General features: G+C 37.4%; 1 protein-coding gene and 1 long non-coding RNA gene across 10 annotated transcripts in view; one reads left to right on the top strand and one right to left on the bottom strand.

The window, feature by feature from the left end:
• The first annotated feature begins 813 nt into the window (after nucleotides 1-813).
• Nucleotides 814-13,139, top strand: LOC118498565. Its single transcript, XR_004901052.1, has 3 exons — nucleotides 814-824; nucleotides 5,811-5,813; nucleotides 12,868-13,139. It is a non-coding gene; the product is annotated as an uncharacterized LOC118498565 (long non-coding RNA).
• SMARCA1 (SWI/SNF related, matrix associated, actin dependent regulator of chromatin, subfamily a, member 1) overlaps nucleotides 10,004-20,515 on the bottom strand; it is a 78,856-nt gene continuing 68,344 nt past the window's right edge. For 4 of the 9 annotated variants that reach the window (XM_028522178.2, XM_036016885.1, XM_036016884.1 and 1 more), the window contains 2 exons: nucleotides 11,816-11,926; nucleotides 10,004-10,728 (listed from right to left, as the gene is read on the bottom strand). In XM_028522178.2, coding sequence (XP_028377979.1) covers nucleotides 10,657-10,728; nucleotides 11,816-11,926 — 183 coding nt within the window. In that variant the 3' untranslated portion in view covers nucleotides 10,004-10,656. Of the gene's footprint in view, nucleotides 10,798-11,784; nucleotides 11,927-20,515 lie in introns of all 9 variants that reach the window. The other 5 variants (XM_028522179.2, XM_036016882.1, XM_036016883.1 and 2 more) reach the window with 3 other exon arrangements.

Genomic DNA, 20,515 nt, shown 5'->3' on the forward strand with positions numbered 1-20,515 from the left:
CAAAAATGCCCTCAGGAAAAGAAGGATCTATTAAGGATCATGGTAAGGCAAAGTAACCATAAAAGCAGAATGCATCACACAGCATAGGGGTTCAAGAAACAAAATCAGTAAGCTATCCATTAAGGTTATAGACATATACAGTGACAAGCACAACTACTAAGAAAGAATGACAATGACAGGGACATTGAGGGAGACATCATGTAGTCTTGGAGAGAAATGGAAAGCATAACTAACTGTATTCCTGCTGGTTGGTGTCCCTACAATATCTACCTTTTTATATGTTAGTTGTTGGAGTTACTGGGATGTCTGAGGTCAAAGCTATTTAGAGTAACTTGAGTGTGAGCAGGTGAGGGCAGTTAACAAGATTAGCATGACTCAGAGTTAATGAGAGAGACAGACAATGAAAGAAACAGAGAGGTAACACACAGGTTACAGCACAGACCAAGGGAGACAGAGAAAGATGGTAGGGATGCCAAGCTTGAAGTGTTGTGTGTTGGAGAATGGGTCATGGCCACAACTCCTTTTCCCAGGAGTTTAACCTGAAGTCAAAATTAAATGAAAAAGAATGCACAAGTGCATAAATAAATATATTTTAAATTAATATATAAAGTTAATGACATTTGTCAGGATGGACAGAGGCGACTCTGGGCAAAGCCCAATGGCAGAAGAGCAATACAGCTTGTAAGATCAAATCACTATGAGATTAGAAAGCGATGGCACCATGGGCCAGCCCTCGCCCCAAGCCATGTATTCCAAGAGGAACAGAAGGACCAGACCCGTGGCATAGCAGGACCTGCCACTGATCCCACCCCAGCTCTTCTGATGTCTTGAAGAAAACTTCAAGTTTCTAAAGAACTCAAGTGTTTCAATTCCAGACCAGTTTTTTGCCAGAGCACCTTTACTGGGTAGTGGCCTGGGTGGGGATCTCACTTAGGGACCACGGAAGTGATGCAAGTGGGAGTGTTTCAGCCCAGACACATCAGTTCAGTCGTAACAGGAGGCAATGCACAATCCAGCACCAGCAATGGCAACAGTGGCAATATCACAAATCTTGCCAACTTCAGTGGCAGCGTAAGTGGCATGAAAGCCTGTTCTGAAGCAAACCACTGAGGGTAGGAAACGTGAAGATCTCCAGCCTCAAAAGGTCTTGCCTAAGTTCTGACCCAGTGCCAAGAGAGGAGTTGCAGAACCAGGACATGTTGGACCTTGGGGCATTCCCAGATGACGCAGTGCATTTTGCTCATACTGCCTATTTTGACCCCACCATTTTAACCACAAGGCCATTTTTGTTTCTCATTTGGCTCGTTCCTGTACCCACAGTACGGACTATTCAGGTTAGAAGAATTCAACTTCTTCTAACCTCTACTTTGACTTAACAGATTTATTTGAATGTGTAAATAGGGATTTGAGTCCTTGAAAGTAGCTGAGCCTGTGAGAGGAAAGATACCGTGTGCTGATCTTCCCAATTATAGAGTTGGCAAATGTTTCATTACATTCACTTCTTACAGTATTCCTGCTTAACCAGTTTATACCTATGATAACCTGAAGCATGGTGCCTGAGAAAGAAAAAAAGCTGCCCCTGAAATCTGAAAGCTGGCCTGATGCTCACAGCTAAACTGTGTTATTCTCCTAGTGCACATTAAAAATTTCATATAATACCAACTTCAAACAAGGTTACTCTGAGCACATAAGGATGTGAGACAAAACAAGGCCACTTCATAATTTTGTCTTAAGCACAAAATCAAGGCGAGTGTGACCCCAACAAATTAGTAAACACCACTCCCTCTCAGCTAAAATGAGTAACTGCTACTTATTTCCTAATTATCAGTTTCTTGGCTCTATAGCTGGCCCACCCTATAAAGTTTTATTGAGATATTCAGTCACAGAATCATCCCTGATTTCAGACAGCATCCAACCTGGAAGGAACCTTCACCTCCTTAGACCCTTTCTCAATCACCTAACCCAAGCCCAATTTGTGTTAATAGCTTCTTTCTACTATCCTCTCATTGAGAGAACCCATGGTTCCCCATGGCGTTTATTCACACCCTGAAACACATAATAAAACTACCTTGTTCCAGTGCAGGTGTCCCTGATGGGCTTTACCTGAAGAGCATTGGCACGCCCCTAAAACACATTATTTTGATTTATTTTGTCTTGTATGTTTTACATTAAAGGTTGAAGGATATTAATTTTCAGTATCATATTTATAATTTTGGGTAACAGAGCTTTGTATGTTGAGCATACCATAGCTACAAATAGTTTTAAGGAGAGCACGGATACATAGCCATATTAGGCAAAACTGCCTACTTTGGTTATAATGAGTAATGTCAATTATTAAATCGTGAATTCATTTTAATGGAAATTTGGTAGTTTTAACAAAATAGGTATCAATTTGAGGGCTCAGAGATGCGTAACATTTTTTCCCATTTAAAGTAATAATGCCCTGGCCGGGTAGCTCAGTTGGTTAAAGCATCGTCCCAATATGTCAACGTTGCAGTTTTGATCCCAGGTCAGGACATGTATAATAATCAATCAGTGAATGCATAAATGAGTGGAACAGCACACTGATGTGTCTGTCTGTCTCTTTCTATCTAGCATTGATCATTTAAAAAAACTTTTTAAAATAAAAATTGGTAATTGCCACTTTGACATTTTGCACTAAAGGAGAGTGCCAGGAACAAATCACAAGGGGGAAAGATTATATTCTTAAGTATTGGATGGGCAAAAGCATAGATCCATCCTGAAGAATGGAAAAATTCTGGAACACCCGAGGGGAGTTGACCACGATGTCCTCATGGAATCACCAAGAAATTAATATCAATTTCTAAGTAATAATAAATATAACTGGTAGAACTAATAACACAAAACAGTCAATGTCTAAAACAGCACATAGTAAAACTTATTAGAAAGAAAAAAACTGAAAAAAACTACAGGCCATTTGTAACATTGAAAACTGTGAAAACTAACCTGAGAAAACTCAGATTTCATGAAAAATAACTACCATGGGGAAAAATGACAAGTGGTGGGTGAGATTGCACAAGATAAATTTTGTTGTTGGCCATAATTTTACAGAAAAAGAAAAAAATCACATGTTCTTGAAAATATATCTGTAAAATTTGAGTCAGGAAAATACAGCTTGGTAAAAATAATGTTCAATAATAAGAATGTATAATTCAAGGTAAATGCTACTATGAAAATAATTTGTTGATAAAGCAAATCCTTTCTGTAAGGTTAAAATGAAACTAATCAATACCAAAGAAAAAAAAATTTGGTACATTAAAAGTACAAATGGAAAAAAAGGAAATAGTTTATCTGTACAGTTTAGAAAATGGAACAAGGACCTTTAGTTGGCTTACGGGAATATTTCAATAAAAATCTGCTTAATAAAAAATCATCGAAGTTGGAGTGTTAGGATACAGCTCAATATACCAATTGCAATGAAGTTAAAAACAATAACAAATTAAAAACAGATGGAAAATTATTTCTCAAGATGAGAAATTCTCAAACTGGAAGCACCCCAGGGCTGGAAAGCAGTTCCATGGTCATCAGGGACACAGGCTCCTTCTCTCCAGGTGCTACACCATCCTTGATGTGCATCCACATAATTCAAGATGGTTGCTCTAACACCATCGAGTCCACATTCCAACTAGCAGGAAAGAGCGAAGGATGAAGCAAACCTCTCCTTTTAAGGATACTTTCCAGAAGCTGCAATTATCAATTGCATTTAGATGTCATTGGCCAAAACTTAGCACTGGTAGTACCTTGCTACACAGGAAGCTGGATAATGTACTTTCAGCCAAGTGGCAATGTGAACAGCTGAAGACAGATGTTCTTATTACTAAACAAGAAATAAAATGTTCATGCGGAGACAATTAGAAGTTTCTATCTCTCTTAGCATAATTTTAATATATATGCTTTTACTCAAAACAGGGAGTCCCAATGTTCTTGTAGCCAAAATATATGGGGGATCCAAACTGCTGGACCATAAAAACTACTACGTTCAAAATGTTATAGAGTGAAAAAGGCAGCTACAAAATACCTCTGTGCCCTTCATGGACATATCAGGAAGGAAGACTCAAAGTGATAGACTCTGAACTTTCTACTGTACTGTGTACATGGGGACTCCCAGGTTGTAATCTGGCATACTAGTAGAGGACTGTTATTCTATACTAACTATAAATCAGGACACCTCAACTGAAAAAGCCTGTGGTAGATTCCCCTCCACTCCCATCTTGTATCCAAGCCTTTTGCAATGTAACTTTGCAGCATCTCCCATCAAGAAGTGGAGTCAATTTCCCTACCTATTAAATCTTGTCTGACCTTGTGATTTGCTTTCATCAGCAGAATCTAGAAGTTGTGTGAAATCCAAGCCTGGGCCTCAAGAGACCTTGCAAGTTTGTATTCTTTCTTTCAGAACCCTGCCAACCTTGCCATGTAAAGAAGCCCAAGCTAGCCTGCTGGATGATAAGAGACAAGTGGCTGAGCTGTCCTCCACTGTCCAAGCCAACAATTAGTCAACTCTCCACAATCAGGAGTTACCTAGCTAGCTGACCAGCAGTTGACCACAGACACAAAGCCCAGCCAAGACCAAAAGAGCCTCCCACCTGAGCCCAACCCAAAGAGCCAACCCACAGAATTGTGAGTTAAATAAATGGCTGTTTTAAACCACTGAATTTCAGAGTGGTTTGTTATGCAGCAAAAGCTGATACAGAGGATACAGAACCTAAATAAAATAAACTCAAACCAAGATTTGTTGTCTTCAAAGCCTGAAGCTGACAATTCAGAATATAATTCTGAATATTTTCCTTCAGCATATTAAGTCCAAATCCCTGTATTCTGGGATATACCATCCATTAACCATAGTTCTATGAGGCGTGGGCAGAGAAGCTTGCTATACTCCAGCACCAACCTAGCATTGTCAAAGATCTACATGTGAGGAAGATTATGACATGCAAATTATTCACACAATTTACATTGCTTTATTTTAAACTAAAAAAACCAAATCTTTTTTTTTTAGATTTTATTTATTTACTTTTAGAGAGGGACTGGAGGGAGAGAGAGAGAGAGAAACATCAATGTGTGGTTGCTGAGGGTCATGGCCTGCAACCCACGCATGTGCCCTGACTGGGAATCGGACCTGCGACACTTTGGTTCACCACTCACACTCAATCCACTGAGCTACTCCAGCCAGGGCTAAAAAAAGCAAATCTTTTAAAAACATAGTTCATCCAGACTCAAATCTTAGCAGATGTGCAATTATAATGCATATAAAAGCATCACTTTTTCTCCTATCATGACCAGCAACAGTTGCCATCTTCCTAAAGCGAAGACTCAAAAGTACTGTGGTGCTGTTGTATAGGAAACCACTGTTCTTAAGGACTCAAGTTCACTAGTGAACTGATGAAATATAACAAAATATGGTAGATAAGAAATCCCACATGGGTAATGTAATTCTCATGAGAAGTTACTGTTTGCATTCTATAATGGTATCTCTTGTGATACCTTTTGTTAGTCAATGTTCCAGCCATATATCAACATGTAATCAACCACAAGCTGTAGCAATGGCCTGGTTCCAGAAGCTGAGCATCAAAGCAGTCGAGGCATAACCCATATTGGCCTCCTGGGAAACAGTATCAAAGCTTCTCTCTGGTACTCTCCCTATCCCCCTACACAAATAGTGGAGGAGTGCTGAACTAATGGGTAAGATTTGCAAACACTTGTTGAACCAGCGTCTACTGGGTGGAGCCTGGTAAATATAAACAATTTTGCTATCGGAAAAAAGCCTCTTTCTGGACTCGTTCCCTCTGGAGCTGGTAGCTGTGAGAGCTGAGTGTGTGTTTTCCTCATTGCAATGGCAAATTTTGAGATTTGACTTTGACTCAAGGGAAATACTAACGCCATTCATCCTGCTTTGGTTCTGAGTTCCACTATAGTCAGTAGAGTGCTAAACTGGGGTTTAGAGCCAATGTCACTGTTAATAAAATGTTACTTTGCCTTCTTTTGCCACTCTTATACACATGTACCTTTTTTGGAACACACAGGATGGTAGGGCCAAGGCAGGATTTAAGTGTTCCTCAGTTCCCTGGCCTATTACCATTATAATTGCATCTTTTAACAGCACCTGGTTCTCACTTTTTCCCCTAAGGCTGACATGGTCTCAGCAGACAATGCAAATATATACTCTGAGAAATGAGAAATGGAAAGCAAAGTCTCACAAAAGAGGTTGAGGTTCAGTCCTCAAACTTGAAGCTCTTCTTCTATAGATTTAGAATATAATTTCCTATGTAACAGGCAGGTGTTGATATCAGTGTGAAATATTCATTTAGAGCTGGGGTAGCCTTATCCATAACTTCAAATCGCAGCAGCAGCAAGGTCTGCAACATGACCTAGATCTCCCAAAGTAATCAGTGCGGCATTTTTAGCCTACTGGATTGTTAGATCTAAATAGTCATATGGCCGACTAGCAGTAGGCCTAGATTCTGTTCCTCTTAATCTTGTTCTAATCTGCATCCAGGGAAAAAAGAGAATGATGGTGAGTTCAAGTTCTGGGTGCCATATGCCTTCTCTAAAGTTTTCTGGGTCTCTTCCCCACCATATGTTCTCATGTTGACACTAATTTGAACATTATACAAATCCTCATCTATGAATTTGTGGAAGGAAGACAATGGGATAGAGTTAACAAAAAAATCACCCTTGAGACAAAAATCACCCTTGAGACAGCACATTCCTCGCAATGGATCTTCAGTGAGCACTGCCAAGCATCTAAACATAGTTGTGATTTCAGACTTCAGAGTGTGGATGCAATCACTGCAGGGAGGTACCATTAACTAACAAAAAAGAATGGAGGTGTTTACTGCATGGAGAAAGTAGCCTCTTGGACTGAGGTAGAGAGGAAAATTTAGTGAAAAAAAATCAAAAAGTCAAAAAAAGTGCTAAATAATGCCTGTACCCAGAATGCCTTGGCTTTCAGAATTGGTCTAGCCTGAAAATAGGGGAAGGTTCTTGGTCAGCAGGTAGAATGATTTCAGGATATTTTAAATGAACTAAACACTCTTGTCCAGGACTTGATTTGAGTTTTAGTAGTAATGGGAAACAATTAGAAAATAAAGGAAAAGAAGAAAGCTGGAGATCTTACAAATCAGAATAGACATATATAAAGGAAAAAGGACATGCTTATGAAGATACACCCAGACCTAACTGCAATCAGCTCTCATGAAGGTAAGGGAGGTCATCCACCCAACTATAAACAATATAGTTAACACACACTGGGAAACAGTAGATGGAGTATCTTGACGCTCTTTATAGAAAATGAGAATATTATTCATATTTCAGCAATGCTCTCATATGGCTAGTACAAAAACTAAATGGCATTTTGGAAACTTACAATTGATTCCAGGAGAAAAATGAATATGATATAAATCCTAATTGATGGCAACGGTCACATATCAAACATTATAGCAAAGATGGGACCTTATGCAAAGATATTTCCTGTCCTGGATATAGCAAATAGGCTTTGTTCTCAACTACTGAAGGAAATATGTTAGTTCAAAACTGTATTCGTAATGGGACATAGACAGCTAGACATGAATAGAAAAGTACTTACCATCAAGCTCACATAGATATAAGGAGACTCTTAAAATAGAGCACATAATTTCCTACTCCTACATATGAACAAATTCTAATATCCATATAACAGGAAGATCAGACATTAACCAAGCATGTCTTGGGGGCACTATGAAAGGCAAGGTTGAAAATCAATGGAAAGATACAGCTTGAATCTGACCACAATGGCCTTGATGAAAATGTCCCTAGTGGGAAAGCAATGTATCAGTAAAGGGACAAATAGGTTACTAGGCAACCGATGTTGGTGGTGGGGAGACCTGGTATCACAAGGTTTCTGTTATGGTTAAATGCCACAATACACAGAGAAAGGCCACCACTTTGTCCAATTATCTAAATGAAACACTGCTACAGGAAAGGGGCACCAACAAGCATGGATCACACTTAATAGCCTGGACATCAGCTTTCACCTTACCAAAAACTTGGGAACCCTTTAACCTCTGACTAATAATAATGCCCATATCATAGCTATTGCTGATAAAAAGTCTTATTTGTTAATGGAGATAATCTGAACCCAGTGCCTTGGACCAGTGAAGACTATCCTGATCAATTCACATCACTCACCAACTTTCCACAGAGAGATAAATTTTCTAAGAACAGAGCAATGATATACTACCCAATCATTACACTCCTTAAATACCCCATACCTTTTTTTATGAAATAACTAAGAGTTAAGAAGAGCTACGTATGCAATGTTAGTGTCTTAATTTGGGTTTCCTTGGAAGCTGACCCTGAGACAAAGATGCTAATGCAAGTTTAGTTAAGAGTTCATCCTAGGAAAAACACATAAGAAGTGAGGAAAGGAAAGCGGTCAACAGTGTGTTATCAACACAGCTACTAGTGGGTGAGTGGAGCTTAATCCGTGGAACACCATATAGATCACACATTTTAAAGTGACCATGCTCAAGTTAGAGAGCTGGGTTACTTATATACCAACTCCTATCAGTTTCTGGTTGAGAACTGCTCTCTACCTCTTCCCAAGGCATCTCTTTGATAAAGCCCTGTGTTCACTGAAGTAGTACACATAGTAGCCAAGATATGGAAACAACTTGAGTGTCCTTCGATGGATGATTGGATAAAGATGTGGTACCTATATACAATGGAATACTACCCAGCCATAAGGAAAGATGAAACACTCGCCCTGGCTGTGTGGCTCAGTGGACTGAGTGCTGACTTGTGAACCCAAGAGTCACCAGTTTGATTTCCAGTCAGGGCACATGCCTGGGTTGCAGGGCATGTCACCAGTGGAGGGATGCTTGACAGGTAACCATACATTGATGTTTCTCTCCTTCTCTTTCTCCCTTCCTTCCTTTCTGTCTAAAAATAAATAAATAAAATCTTCAAAAATGTTAAAAACATAAAAAAAGAAATCTGGAAAATGAATTAAAACTTGGAAAAGTCCAGCAGACAGTGGACTGTCATTCTAGATCAGAACCCCTAGGAAAAGACTAAGGATGTGAAACATGTTATGAGCACTCAGACGTAACTGAGATTTGCCAGTGGTACACTAAATAGAACCTGACAAGAAATGCAAAAGATCTTGATAGGTGAAAGTTGCAATTCTTTATTGTCCCAAACCTTGTTTTGAAAACTAACACCACTGTCTCAATATTCCCCGATTTTCTTTGTTGTGTGTTTCACATTAGATTCTGATCCATTTTATCAGTTCCCTTATAAATTAACCTTGACTTTAATTAACTATACACTAACAGTTTCATGTGACAGACCCAGGTTCTTTCCTGAACAGACAGCCCCTGTAGCAGAGGCAATAAGGTAAAACATTCCATTTGTTCCCCCTGTATTTGCCAGCCCACTTGCACATACACAGGGCCAGATGACTAGTTCTGGACAATGAAACGTGTTACCTCTGGGCTGAGGCAATAGAATACCTACATGAGATTCTCCAGCCCCTCTGTTTCTCCTACAGTGCCAGCTGAACAGGCTATATGTCCCAAATGGTGCAGCTACAAAACAGTGGAATCTCAGTCAGCCTAAAACCTCGAGTGACTGTGTAGAGCAGATTCTCTCCCATTGCCACATCCCTCTCACCAGGCAATGGGATCTATTGTGTGAGCAAGAAATGAACTTTTGGTGTGTAAAACTTGTAACACTTTGAGATTGTTTGTTATCTGAACATAACTATATTCCCAAGAAGGCAGCCCTCCTTCTTCTGCGTGCATAGTGCTTATTTCATACTCTTAATTTAGTCATTAATACATCTACATGTTAAACCCATACTTCTCTGAACTGGCTCTACTGCACATAAGATCATGTACAAGTCAGCAAGCAAAGCTTTAACTTTCAACCAAATACACAGTAGTGAGCAATACAATTCAGTAAACACAAATATTTTCTGCTGCACAAAAAACAGGAAATAATTAAATTTCTTATAGACATTTCTTTATTGTATTTCCCACTTGAATAGAGAATAATTTAAATGTGATTCATACTGACAGCAAGCACGGTATCAAATATTAGTTTTTTTTTTAATATTTTTCTGTTCTCACCCTTGAATCCTTTAGGAAAAAATATTTAGATGACCTCAAAGAAACAATTATTATGCTAATCACAGTATGCAGTAACACAACAATCCCATACTCAGTAGAAAAGAAAGCAACAAAGAAGTGAAAAAGTCTTTCTCCTCAAATCATTTTAATTATTTTTTCCACAGCCATATAAATTTAAAGTATGAAACAACAATACAGCTATAGAATCTAGGTTCTCTTTCAAAGCAGCGGCATATAAAACATAGAAAAGCTAAAACCCCAGCACAAGATTCAAAAGAACAAGGACTGAGAGGATTTTGATGAAGACATGAAATGCACAAAATACAGTACACAAAAATACTAGAATGCATAAAATATAAAGCTACACATTTCAAGTAGAAAGCATTGTAAAATATATAAAATATGCAAAAAATCAAAAAGAGAAAGATTTTTCTTAAGAGTACCATGAATACACTGGAACTGGCAATTAACATTTGAAGATGGGAACAAGAAAACAGCAGTTTCCCATTTAAAACTTTATTTCTAGGCTTTAGGATTTCACCTTCTTGACATCCTTCTTTCCAGAGCTCTCAGTAGCTGACTCTGCTTTTCTTTTCTGTGACTAAAATGGAAACAGATTTAATGTTCTGCTCCAATATGGACATTTTTAAATGGCCCAACAATGTTAAATCTAGGATGTAAATGCATTAAAAAGAATTTTTAACATGAATATTCACTTAAATGTTATAGTCACAATTAATGTTCTACATAGCCCAACAAACTATGTAACCCAATGTAAAATAACCTTCAAAGATGTTTGTTTTTAAGAAAAGACATAAAATATGCATCAAAAATAATCATCAAGTGTCTACTAACACATGGTACTATAAATGTACTCATCTTAAACAACTGCATAATACTTTTAGTTGTATGTGAAAATGTTATTTATGAGTGTATTATTTTTAAAAACTGTATGATGGAAAAATACCACATTTCATATATTCTGTGATGCACATTTCTTTCCCACATTAGCATCTCTGAAATCAGGATGTATCTTACAATTGATGACTAGTTATAGTTATTTGGCAACAGTTTTTCTCAGTGGTACATAAAATACTGCTGTGTCTTAGAGTGGAAGGCATCTGAGACTTGATGAAATATGGTAGTTTCCATAACCACACTCAAATAATATGATCTATTAAAGACTATTTTAAATAGTAGCTACATAAAGCAACCTGACTGGATTAAAGTCAGGTCATCTTATTATTCAACAGTTACTTATTAGCAAGTAAACCAAAGTCTGCTCAAAGTTTTCATCTGAAGTCATAGTTCCACAAAGAAAAGTTTATTTGATCTAATCAGAACTTTCTGCTTCAATTTCAGCCCCATCCCATCCTAAACCCCTCCTACTCCCCACAACAACTCCAGTCTCAAGCTGAAGGAATTTATTTGCATTATACTTTTTCTTAAAGTCATGAGGAATGTTTTTTAAATACTGGGCCCTGTTACTAGGGAGTTCCTAACCATAATTTCTATAAACAAATAGAAAACATGGTTGTAGTCTAATTCCTTTTCTGTCAAAAACAAATTACCAGTTCATAAAACCAGTTTTTATAACAGGTATCACTAAGTTATTAAACATAACAGGGATTTAAATTATGTAAAAAATGGGATCTACCTAAAAGTTAGGAAAATGCTGAAAATTTTACCATTGGAGTTTTAGTTGCACGTTTCTTCTTTTCTGCTCTCTCTCTTTCCTCAATTTCCATATTTTCTTTCTCAATCAATGAAATCAGAGTATTACAGCGTCTCTGGAACTCCTAAATCAAATAGTTAAAGATTAATTTCTATAACCCAGGAATAATCCTTAAAGAGTGGCAATTCTTTAAGTGTATCATTTTTGTGGTACAGATTTCTAAACATGGTATTATTCAGAACAATATTCATATAGGATATTAATAGATTAAACAAAAATATAGGAAGGGGTAAATGTCATTCAATGGGTGAATGGGTAAAAAAACTGTGGTACATGTATACCAAGAAATACTCCTCAGCAATAAAAAGGAAAGAAATCTTGGTACACATTCAACAATCTAGATGAATCTCAAGGAAATTATGCTGAATGAAAAAAGCCAATCTCAAAAAGTTCCATACATATTCCATTTACATAGCATTCTTGAAATAACAAAAGTTTAAAAATAGAGAACATATCAATGGTTGCCAGGGGATAGGGAAATGGGGGAGAGTCAGTGTGGCTATAAAGAGAGCTAGCACAAGGAAGTCATGTGGTGGTGCTGGTTACATGAATCTACATGTGATACAACTGTACTGACCTACGTTCACATGAGTGTATATATAATCAATGTAATCTGAATAAGCTCTGTAGATTGTACTAATGTCAATTTCCTGATCACAACATTATATTATAGTTATGCAACATGGTACCGTCAGGGAGGACTGGGTGAAAGGTGCACAGGACCTCCTTGTACATTTCTTTACAACTTCCTGTGAATCTATAAATATTTCAAACTAAAAAGTTAAAAATCACATAAACAAAAAAAATAAGGGACTATCTTATTGCCAAAACAAGTTTTGGGAGTACTCAGTTTATAAAAGTGAAACAGACTGCTTTAGTAGAGAGCACCTCAAAGCCTTCAAGTTCCTGACAAACACTGTCAACCATGAGGTGAGAGACACAGGATGCAAGTAGCTCCCAAAGCTATTGAGCCAACAGAACTCTTCTCACAGAACATATTGTGAGGTCAAAGATCTGAGGAGCACATCTCAGGAAACACAGCTGTATTTAATTTGGAACAAACAATAGTGGAAAAGATTTTGCATTAGTTTTGCCATTACCTATATTTCACTGCCAACGAAGCAGTGCATCCAACTATAATGTGAACAGTTTTTATTAACGTATGATAAGTATAAAATATATAATTCATTAATATTAACACTGATATACATTAATCCTGTATACTTTTGCTGTATTTTAAAGGTAAACAATAGTTTAATATTAAAGGATAAATAACATTTAAAAATTTCTGAAGATTTTATTTATTTATTTTTAGAAAGAGGGGAAAGGAGGGAGAAAGAGGGAAACATCAATGTGTGGTTGCCTCTCACACGCCCCCTACTGGGGACCTGGCCCACAACCCAGGCATGTGCCCTGACTGGGAACTGAACTGCTGACCCTTTGGTTCCCAGGCCAGCACTCAATCCACTGAGCCACGCCAGGCAGGGCAAAGGGTAAATAATATTTAAAAATATGATTCCCTTTTTGTATAAACAAAAACTGACTGATAAAATACAAAATAGCTGAACATCCTAATGAACATGTATGTTTATTGACAATTAAAACCCCAACAAAAAACTGTCAAAGTACAACAGAGAACTCCTAAAATTTAAAAGGTCCAAATATTTAAAAAATTCCCCTCAAATAATCAAAAAAATGCAAAGTAAACACTACCATCTTTATCAAACTAGCAACAATATGTGTACGCATTTGTGTGTGGTCTATGTATCCAGCGTCATCAATTAAGATAGCGAAATGAGAACTCTAGCTTACTAGTGACCAGATATCCATGTTATGAACTGAATTTTGAACACTCAAAATTCATATGTTGAATTTAACACCCCACAATGTAACTGGAGGTAGGGCCCATAGGAGGTAATTAAGGTTAAATGAGGTCATAAGGGTGGGGCCCTAATCCCACAGGATTTGTGTTCTTAAAAGATGAAGAGACATCCAGAGATATCCCTCGTTCTACATTCCAACAGAGAAAGGACCACCACGTGGGACACAATGAGAAGGTGCCATCTATGGTCTGGGAGAAGTCTCACCAGGAACCAACCCTAATAGCACCTTGATTTTAGATTTCCAGTTTCCAAAATTGTGAGAAATTTCAGTTTAAGTAACCTGCAGACTAATACACTATCTTTCTGGAAAACAATTTGGGGATACCAATGAAGCATCTTATTATTAAAAAAACATAATGTAAGGAAATAGGAAATATATAGAAAGATTTACAAAAGAATGTTTAAATCAATGTTATTTATAGCAGGAAAGTACTGGGGACTACATTTTTGGTAATTTGGAAATACACAAACATGTCTTCTTATATACAGAGAAATAGCTACACGAATATTAACAACAGCATTACTAGTGGTTAATAGTACGTATGTCTGAGAGTATGACCAATGGTAACTTATATTTTCTTTTTTATACTAGTCTGCATTTTCCAAATTTTCTGTAGTGAACACTGAGGTGCTGGGCAATCTGTAACATTTTTAAGAAATGGCCCTGGCTGGTGTTACTCAGTGGATTGAGTGTCAGCCTGCAAACAAAAGGGTTGCCAGTTCAATTCCCAGTCAGGGCACATGCCTGGGTTCTGGGCCAGGTCCCCAATAGGAGGCATGTGAGAGGCAACCGCATAACCACATACTGATGTTTCTTTGCCTCTCTTTCTCCCTCCCTTCCCCTCTCTCTAAAAATAAATAAAATTTAAAAAAAGAAATGAAAAGTGTTTTTTTAAAGACAGTTTTATTGTCCAAATAAAAGCCAGAAAAATGATATATTGTTACATACAGAAATGTTATCAACTGTACAAGTATTTCCTACTCTTTATAATGCAAGCCCAAAAGGAGGCAGAAAATCAAAGATAGTGTAACCAGAAAAAAATTCCTCATTAACAAGTTATTGTTTAACTATCAAAAAGAACCTTACAAAACACTGCTATATTCAAGTCTCCTGTACATATTCAATTACTCAAGGTTAAAAAAAAATTTTTTTAAGAATTTTGCTTACATGATTTTTTTAAAGATTTTATTTATTTATTTTTAGAGAGGGAAGGGAGGGAGGGGGGGAGAGAGAGAGAGAGAGAGAGAGAGAGAGAGAGAGAGAGAGAGAGAGAGAGAGAGAGAGAGGGAGAGGGAGATAGATAGATAGATACATCAATGTGCGGTTGCTGGGGGTTATGGCCTGCAACCCAGGAATGTACTCTGGCTGGGAATCAAACCTGGGACACTTTGGTTCCCAGCCCGTGCTCAATCCACTGAGCTATGCCAGCCAGGGCCTAAGGTTAAATAATTTAACAAAAATAACACTGAAGTTTTCCTTATTTACTAAAGCAATACTGGTATCTTTAGTACAGGACAAAATATTTACATGATCTGAAGAGAAACCAGAGTATAATATACTGGTATCTTTAATATGCAGACCAAATACTCTTTGTAGCTTCATTCAATAACACACATACAAATTAAACAGCATGTTATTCAATTTATCTATTATAGAAAGGGCTAAGTTGACCCTGATGAGATTTGATTGTTAGTTTCTAGGGAGACTGGATTGAGTCTTTATTTGAAGCTGATTCTTGAACCATTAAGCCATACCCTGTGGCTGTTATCATTCTCAATATGTAACAGCTGCCTGTGACTGCGGATATCTTTAAATACAGATCCATGGTTCATGGGTGATTCAGGAAAAAAACTAAAACTTTTGACACAGTCTCATACGCAGAGAAGTAGAATATCTCAAAATGATTATAAATAGACTGTATAATGACTTCCTGCCTTCATTTCCTTTAACCTGTCACTAACTACTCCAGAAATAGAGAAATAATCTTAATCTCCTAGAGTATAATATAGTGGTATCTAGTATACTGGTAATATACTGGTATCCACATACTGGTATATAGTTGTTGAAAGGCAACAAGGAATGGGAGAGTATAAATGCTGCTTTCCTAGCCTAGGCATTATCACTTTCTCTAGAGAGACCAACCCCATTTTTATTCACACATTTAAAGATTAGCTAAACAAATGGTATCATAAACAACACTGGCTAAAACCAGAAATTATAAAAAAGACCAGGTTACCAATAAACAGTGTTGTACTTTTTCAGTAACCAAGTGACTACAAAATAACTATGAGAAATTTCATGATGTCAAATCACTTTTATCTTATATACTTTTCCTTTTATTCTCCTAAATTTTAAGTATATTTTATTGACTATGCTATTAGAGTTTTCCCAATGTTTCCTCCTTAATCACACCTCTGCCCTGCACCCCCAACCCTCCAGCATTCCCCCCCCCAATTGATGTCCATGGGTTATACATATAAGTTCTTTGATTTCTGTTTTCTATACCATTCTTAACCCTCCCCATCTATTTTATGTCTACCAATTATGCTTCTTATTCCCTGTACCCTACCCACCATTATCCCCTCCCCACTGATAACCCTCCATATGATCTCCATTTCTGTGGTTCTGTCCCTGTTCTAGTTGTTTCCTTAGTTTTTGTTTTCATTTTTAGGTTCAGTTGTTGATAGTTGTGTTTGTTGTCATTTTACTGTTCATAGTTTTTTATCATCTTCTTTTTCTTAGATAAGTCCCTTTATCATTTCATATAATAAGGGCTTGGTGATGATGAACTCCTTTAATGTGACCTTATCTGGGGAGCACTTTATCTGGCCTTCCATTCTATAGGAAAGCTTTGCTGGATAGAGTCATCTTGGACGTAGGTCCTTGCATTTCATGACTTCAAATACTTCTTTCCAGCCCCTTCTTGCCTGCAAGGTTTGAGAAATCAGCTGACAGTCTGATGGGAACTCCTTTGTAGGTAACTTTCTCCTTTCCTCTTGTTGCTTTTAAGATTCTCTATCTTTAATCTCGGGTAACTTAATGATGATGTGCCTTGGTGTGTTCCTCCTTGGGTCCAATTTCTTTAGGACTCTGAGGGCTTCCTGGACTTCCTGGAAATCTATTTCCTTCACCAGATTGGGGAAGTTCTCCTTCATTATTTGTTCAAATAAGTTTTCAATTTCTTGCTCTTTCTTTTCTCCTTCTGGCACCCCTATGATCTGATGTTAGAGCATTTAAAGTTGTCCTCAAGTTTCCTAAGCCAATCCTCATTTTTTAATTCTTGTTTCTTCATTCTGTTCTGGTTGGATATTTATTTCTCCCTTTTGTTCCAAATTGTTGATTTGAGTCTTAGTTTCCTTCCCTTCACTGTTGTTCCCCTGTATATTTTGCTTTATTTCACTTTGGGTAGCCTTCATTTGTTCCTTCATTTTATGACCAAGTTCAATCAGTTCTGTGGGCATCCTGGTTACCAGTGTTTTGAACTCTGCATCAGATAGGTTGGCTATCTCCCCATCACTTAACACCTTTTCTGGAGTTTTGATCTGTTCTTTCATTTGGGCCATATTTCTTTGTATCGGTGCACCTGTTATGTTGTAAGGGAGCAGGTTCTTAGGTATTCACCCTGGCAAAGCAACCCTCTTTGCTACATTGTGGTGCTGTGGGGGAGGGGTCAGAGAGGGAACAATGCTGCTCACTTGCTCTGCTCTAGCCCACTTTCCAACAAACTCTAATGTGAGACGGGGAGTTTCTCCTACCGTGACAACCCCTGCAGTAGTTTACAGCTAGCTCTGAGTCTTTAGTTTTCTGTTCAGCCAGCCCTGCCTTGCCTATGCAGTGTTCTGCCTTGCCATGAGTCCTTTCTGCTCAGCTGCCCATCTCCACCCCTCCTACTGATCTGAGTGAATGTTTCTTTAACTTTGTGGTTGTCAGAGCTCCATGATGCAGTTTGATTTTCTGCACTTGTATGTTTATTGTTTTTAGATTGGTTGTTATCCTTCTTTTGGTTGTGTGAGGAAGCAAAGTGTTTCTACCTACACCTCCACCTTGGCTGGAACTCTATAAATTTTTATAAATCTTTATCCCTGTTTTCCTGGGGTTACGGGAGTTGTTAATGCAGTCTCAAACTGTTTCTACAATTCTCTACTCTAATTATCTCTTTCTCTCACCATTTCCCCATGCTGAATTTAGGAATGAAGTTGGAGGAAGAAAAATAGCACACGGGGAAGAGAGATGTTAAATCAATAGAGACAACAGGAAAATGACAAATGGAACACAGTTCTGCAATGTTAAGAGCTATAGAAGAAGAAGAAAGCATTTTGTGTTCACACATGTGTGGAAATGCTGAATTTTAAAGAGGTTGAACAAGTGCCTTCAAGGCAGGACTTCTCAGAGCAGGATTCAGTATCAGAATTTCCCAACTCTATTTGAACATAGAACCCTTGTTCTGTACATCACCTAATTGCAAATCCTAGTACAATTGTTTGGTAGAAACCAACTGGGGAAATGCTGTGCAGTCAGACTAAGTTTGGATCAAAGTACAAAAAAACCTAGAAACAAAGAACTACGAAATTTTACTTAATTCAGTTGCCAAAAGGATCTCATTGACGATCTTTGAGCTAGAGAAGTACTATGTTGGTCCCTTAAAAAAAAAAACAGTTGCACTTAAAAATTAGGTGAATAGTAGTAAAAAATGATGATGGTAATACATTAGCCCGGGGGGAAAAAAGATGAGAAACAGAGAAAAGATAGAGAGATATAAATGTGGGATTATCAGCCTATAGTTAGGAGTTGAGGTACACATTTGTCCACTTATGCAGAAGAGTATTTCTAAAATGTAAATCTGATCATGTCGCTGATTTGATAAATCTTGCAATGGCTCCCCACTTCCAACAGATTAAAGACCAAAGACTACAATATGGCAGACAGGGAGGGCCCTTTGTAATTTGGCTGCCAGCTATTCCCAGTACTTCCCTACTTACGCCCTACCATACCAACCCACTTGCAGTTTCTGAATATGCTCTGCTTGTTTATATCTTCGCACATCTTGTTTCCACAACTCTAAATGTAATCCCATGGCCAACTCCTAGTTTTTTTAAGACTTTGTTCTGCCCTGGCTGGCGTAGCTCAGTGGATTGAGCACGGGCTGCGGACCAGGCATCACAGGTTCGATCCCCAGTCAGGGCACATGCCTGGGTTGCAGGCCACAGCCTCCAGCAACCGCACATTGATATTTCTCTCCCTCCCCCGCTCTGTCTCCCTCCCTCCCTTCCCTCTGTAAAAATAAATAAATTAATTAAAATCTTTAAAAAAAGACAACCTATGAAATGGGAATAAATATTTGTCAATCATGTATTAAAAAAAAAAGACTTTGTTCCAAGAAGGGCCTCGTCTGTGAAGCTATTCCTCTTATCTAACCCTCAAGGCAAAATTAAACACTACTTCCTCTGCACATTTCTCTATATAGAACCTTTTCAAAATTAAGGCTGTAAAGGGACACTTTCAACTTTCAAGTGCATGAGTTAATAATATATCTCTATGAGCATAACCATATTGCATTTTTAACAGTTTAATAATTCTTAGTCAAGAACAGCTCATCAATACACTTCAGTTTACCAGTTTTACCAATTATGAATTCATATTTCTCCCATTTCATTAATAATATAATGCTCTAAAATATCAATGTTAGCTGTTAACCTCCAGTAAACTACTGACATATAAAATCAAAAATTGTGAGTGGCCTGCTTTATGAAATTTTCTAGACCACGCTGCATAAGCAACAAACAAAAATATTACTGTGACTATAGAATAAGGTGGAAATTTTTGAGTTTTACTTTCAGTCCTTCTCTGTGATGAACTAATACCCTAACTAACACAGACTATCACTGGTACACTTATAAAAAGCTGTAGTGATATTTTCTAAAAAGTAATTTTCTCTTAAAATTCTAGTGAGGAATGTAATTTTCTTAATTTTAAATAAGAACACTATCAACAATAAGTTGATTTAAAAACAAACAGTAACAACATGAAATTTTTATTACATTGTATACAACACTATGTGATTGATTCTGAGAGGCTATCAGAAAAAATGACTTAAACTACTACAAAAGGCAGGGTAATTGTAATAATTAATTACTAATGCTTTGACTCCACTCCAAGGTACATGGCCACAGGCAATGTGCACACGGTTCCTTTAGCTGGCTAACAGAAGAAAGAAAAAAGCTCCCCACAAGTTAAAAGGTATGAATTTTTTTTACTAAAAGTAAGAATCAAAGTAACCCTGAATGGGATACAATAAATTGTTATGAAGAACTGTTCTTTATCTCAGAGACTTAAATTTGCTTTTCTCCTTTAAGTACTTAAAAGGGCCTAAGGAGGTCCAAAGAAGTACTGATTAAGCTTTAGATACTTTCCACCTGTTCCTCCAGTAAACTGAATAATGTGCTAGTTCTTTTGAACCTCTCATTCTCAAATCTCCCAGTCACATTCGTCTATCAGTAAATTAACAGGGACAATACCCTGACATCCATTCAGGGCAATACTTTGCCCTAAAACTAAGGGCAAGAAAATTAATGAGCTAATGTTGATAAAGGGACTGGCAAGCATTATTATATAAAAGGTAGTATACAAATATGAAGTTTTATACAGTCATTTGGTAAAAGTCTGTCATTCTGATAGTCTTTGAATGTCCTAAGATTAAGATCCCATTTCAAGATGTTTTTCTTAGAAGGAAAATGGTAGGGACTATTCATATTCTCTGAGCTTAAAAATC

The sequence above is a fragment of the Phyllostomus discolor genome, chromosome X, assembly GCF_004126475.2.
Source record: "Phyllostomus discolor isolate MPI-MPIP mPhyDis1 chromosome X, mPhyDis1.pri.v3, whole genome shotgun sequence".
Lineage (NCBI taxonomy): Eukaryota > Metazoa > Chordata > Mammalia > Chiroptera > Phyllostomidae > Phyllostomus > Phyllostomus discolor.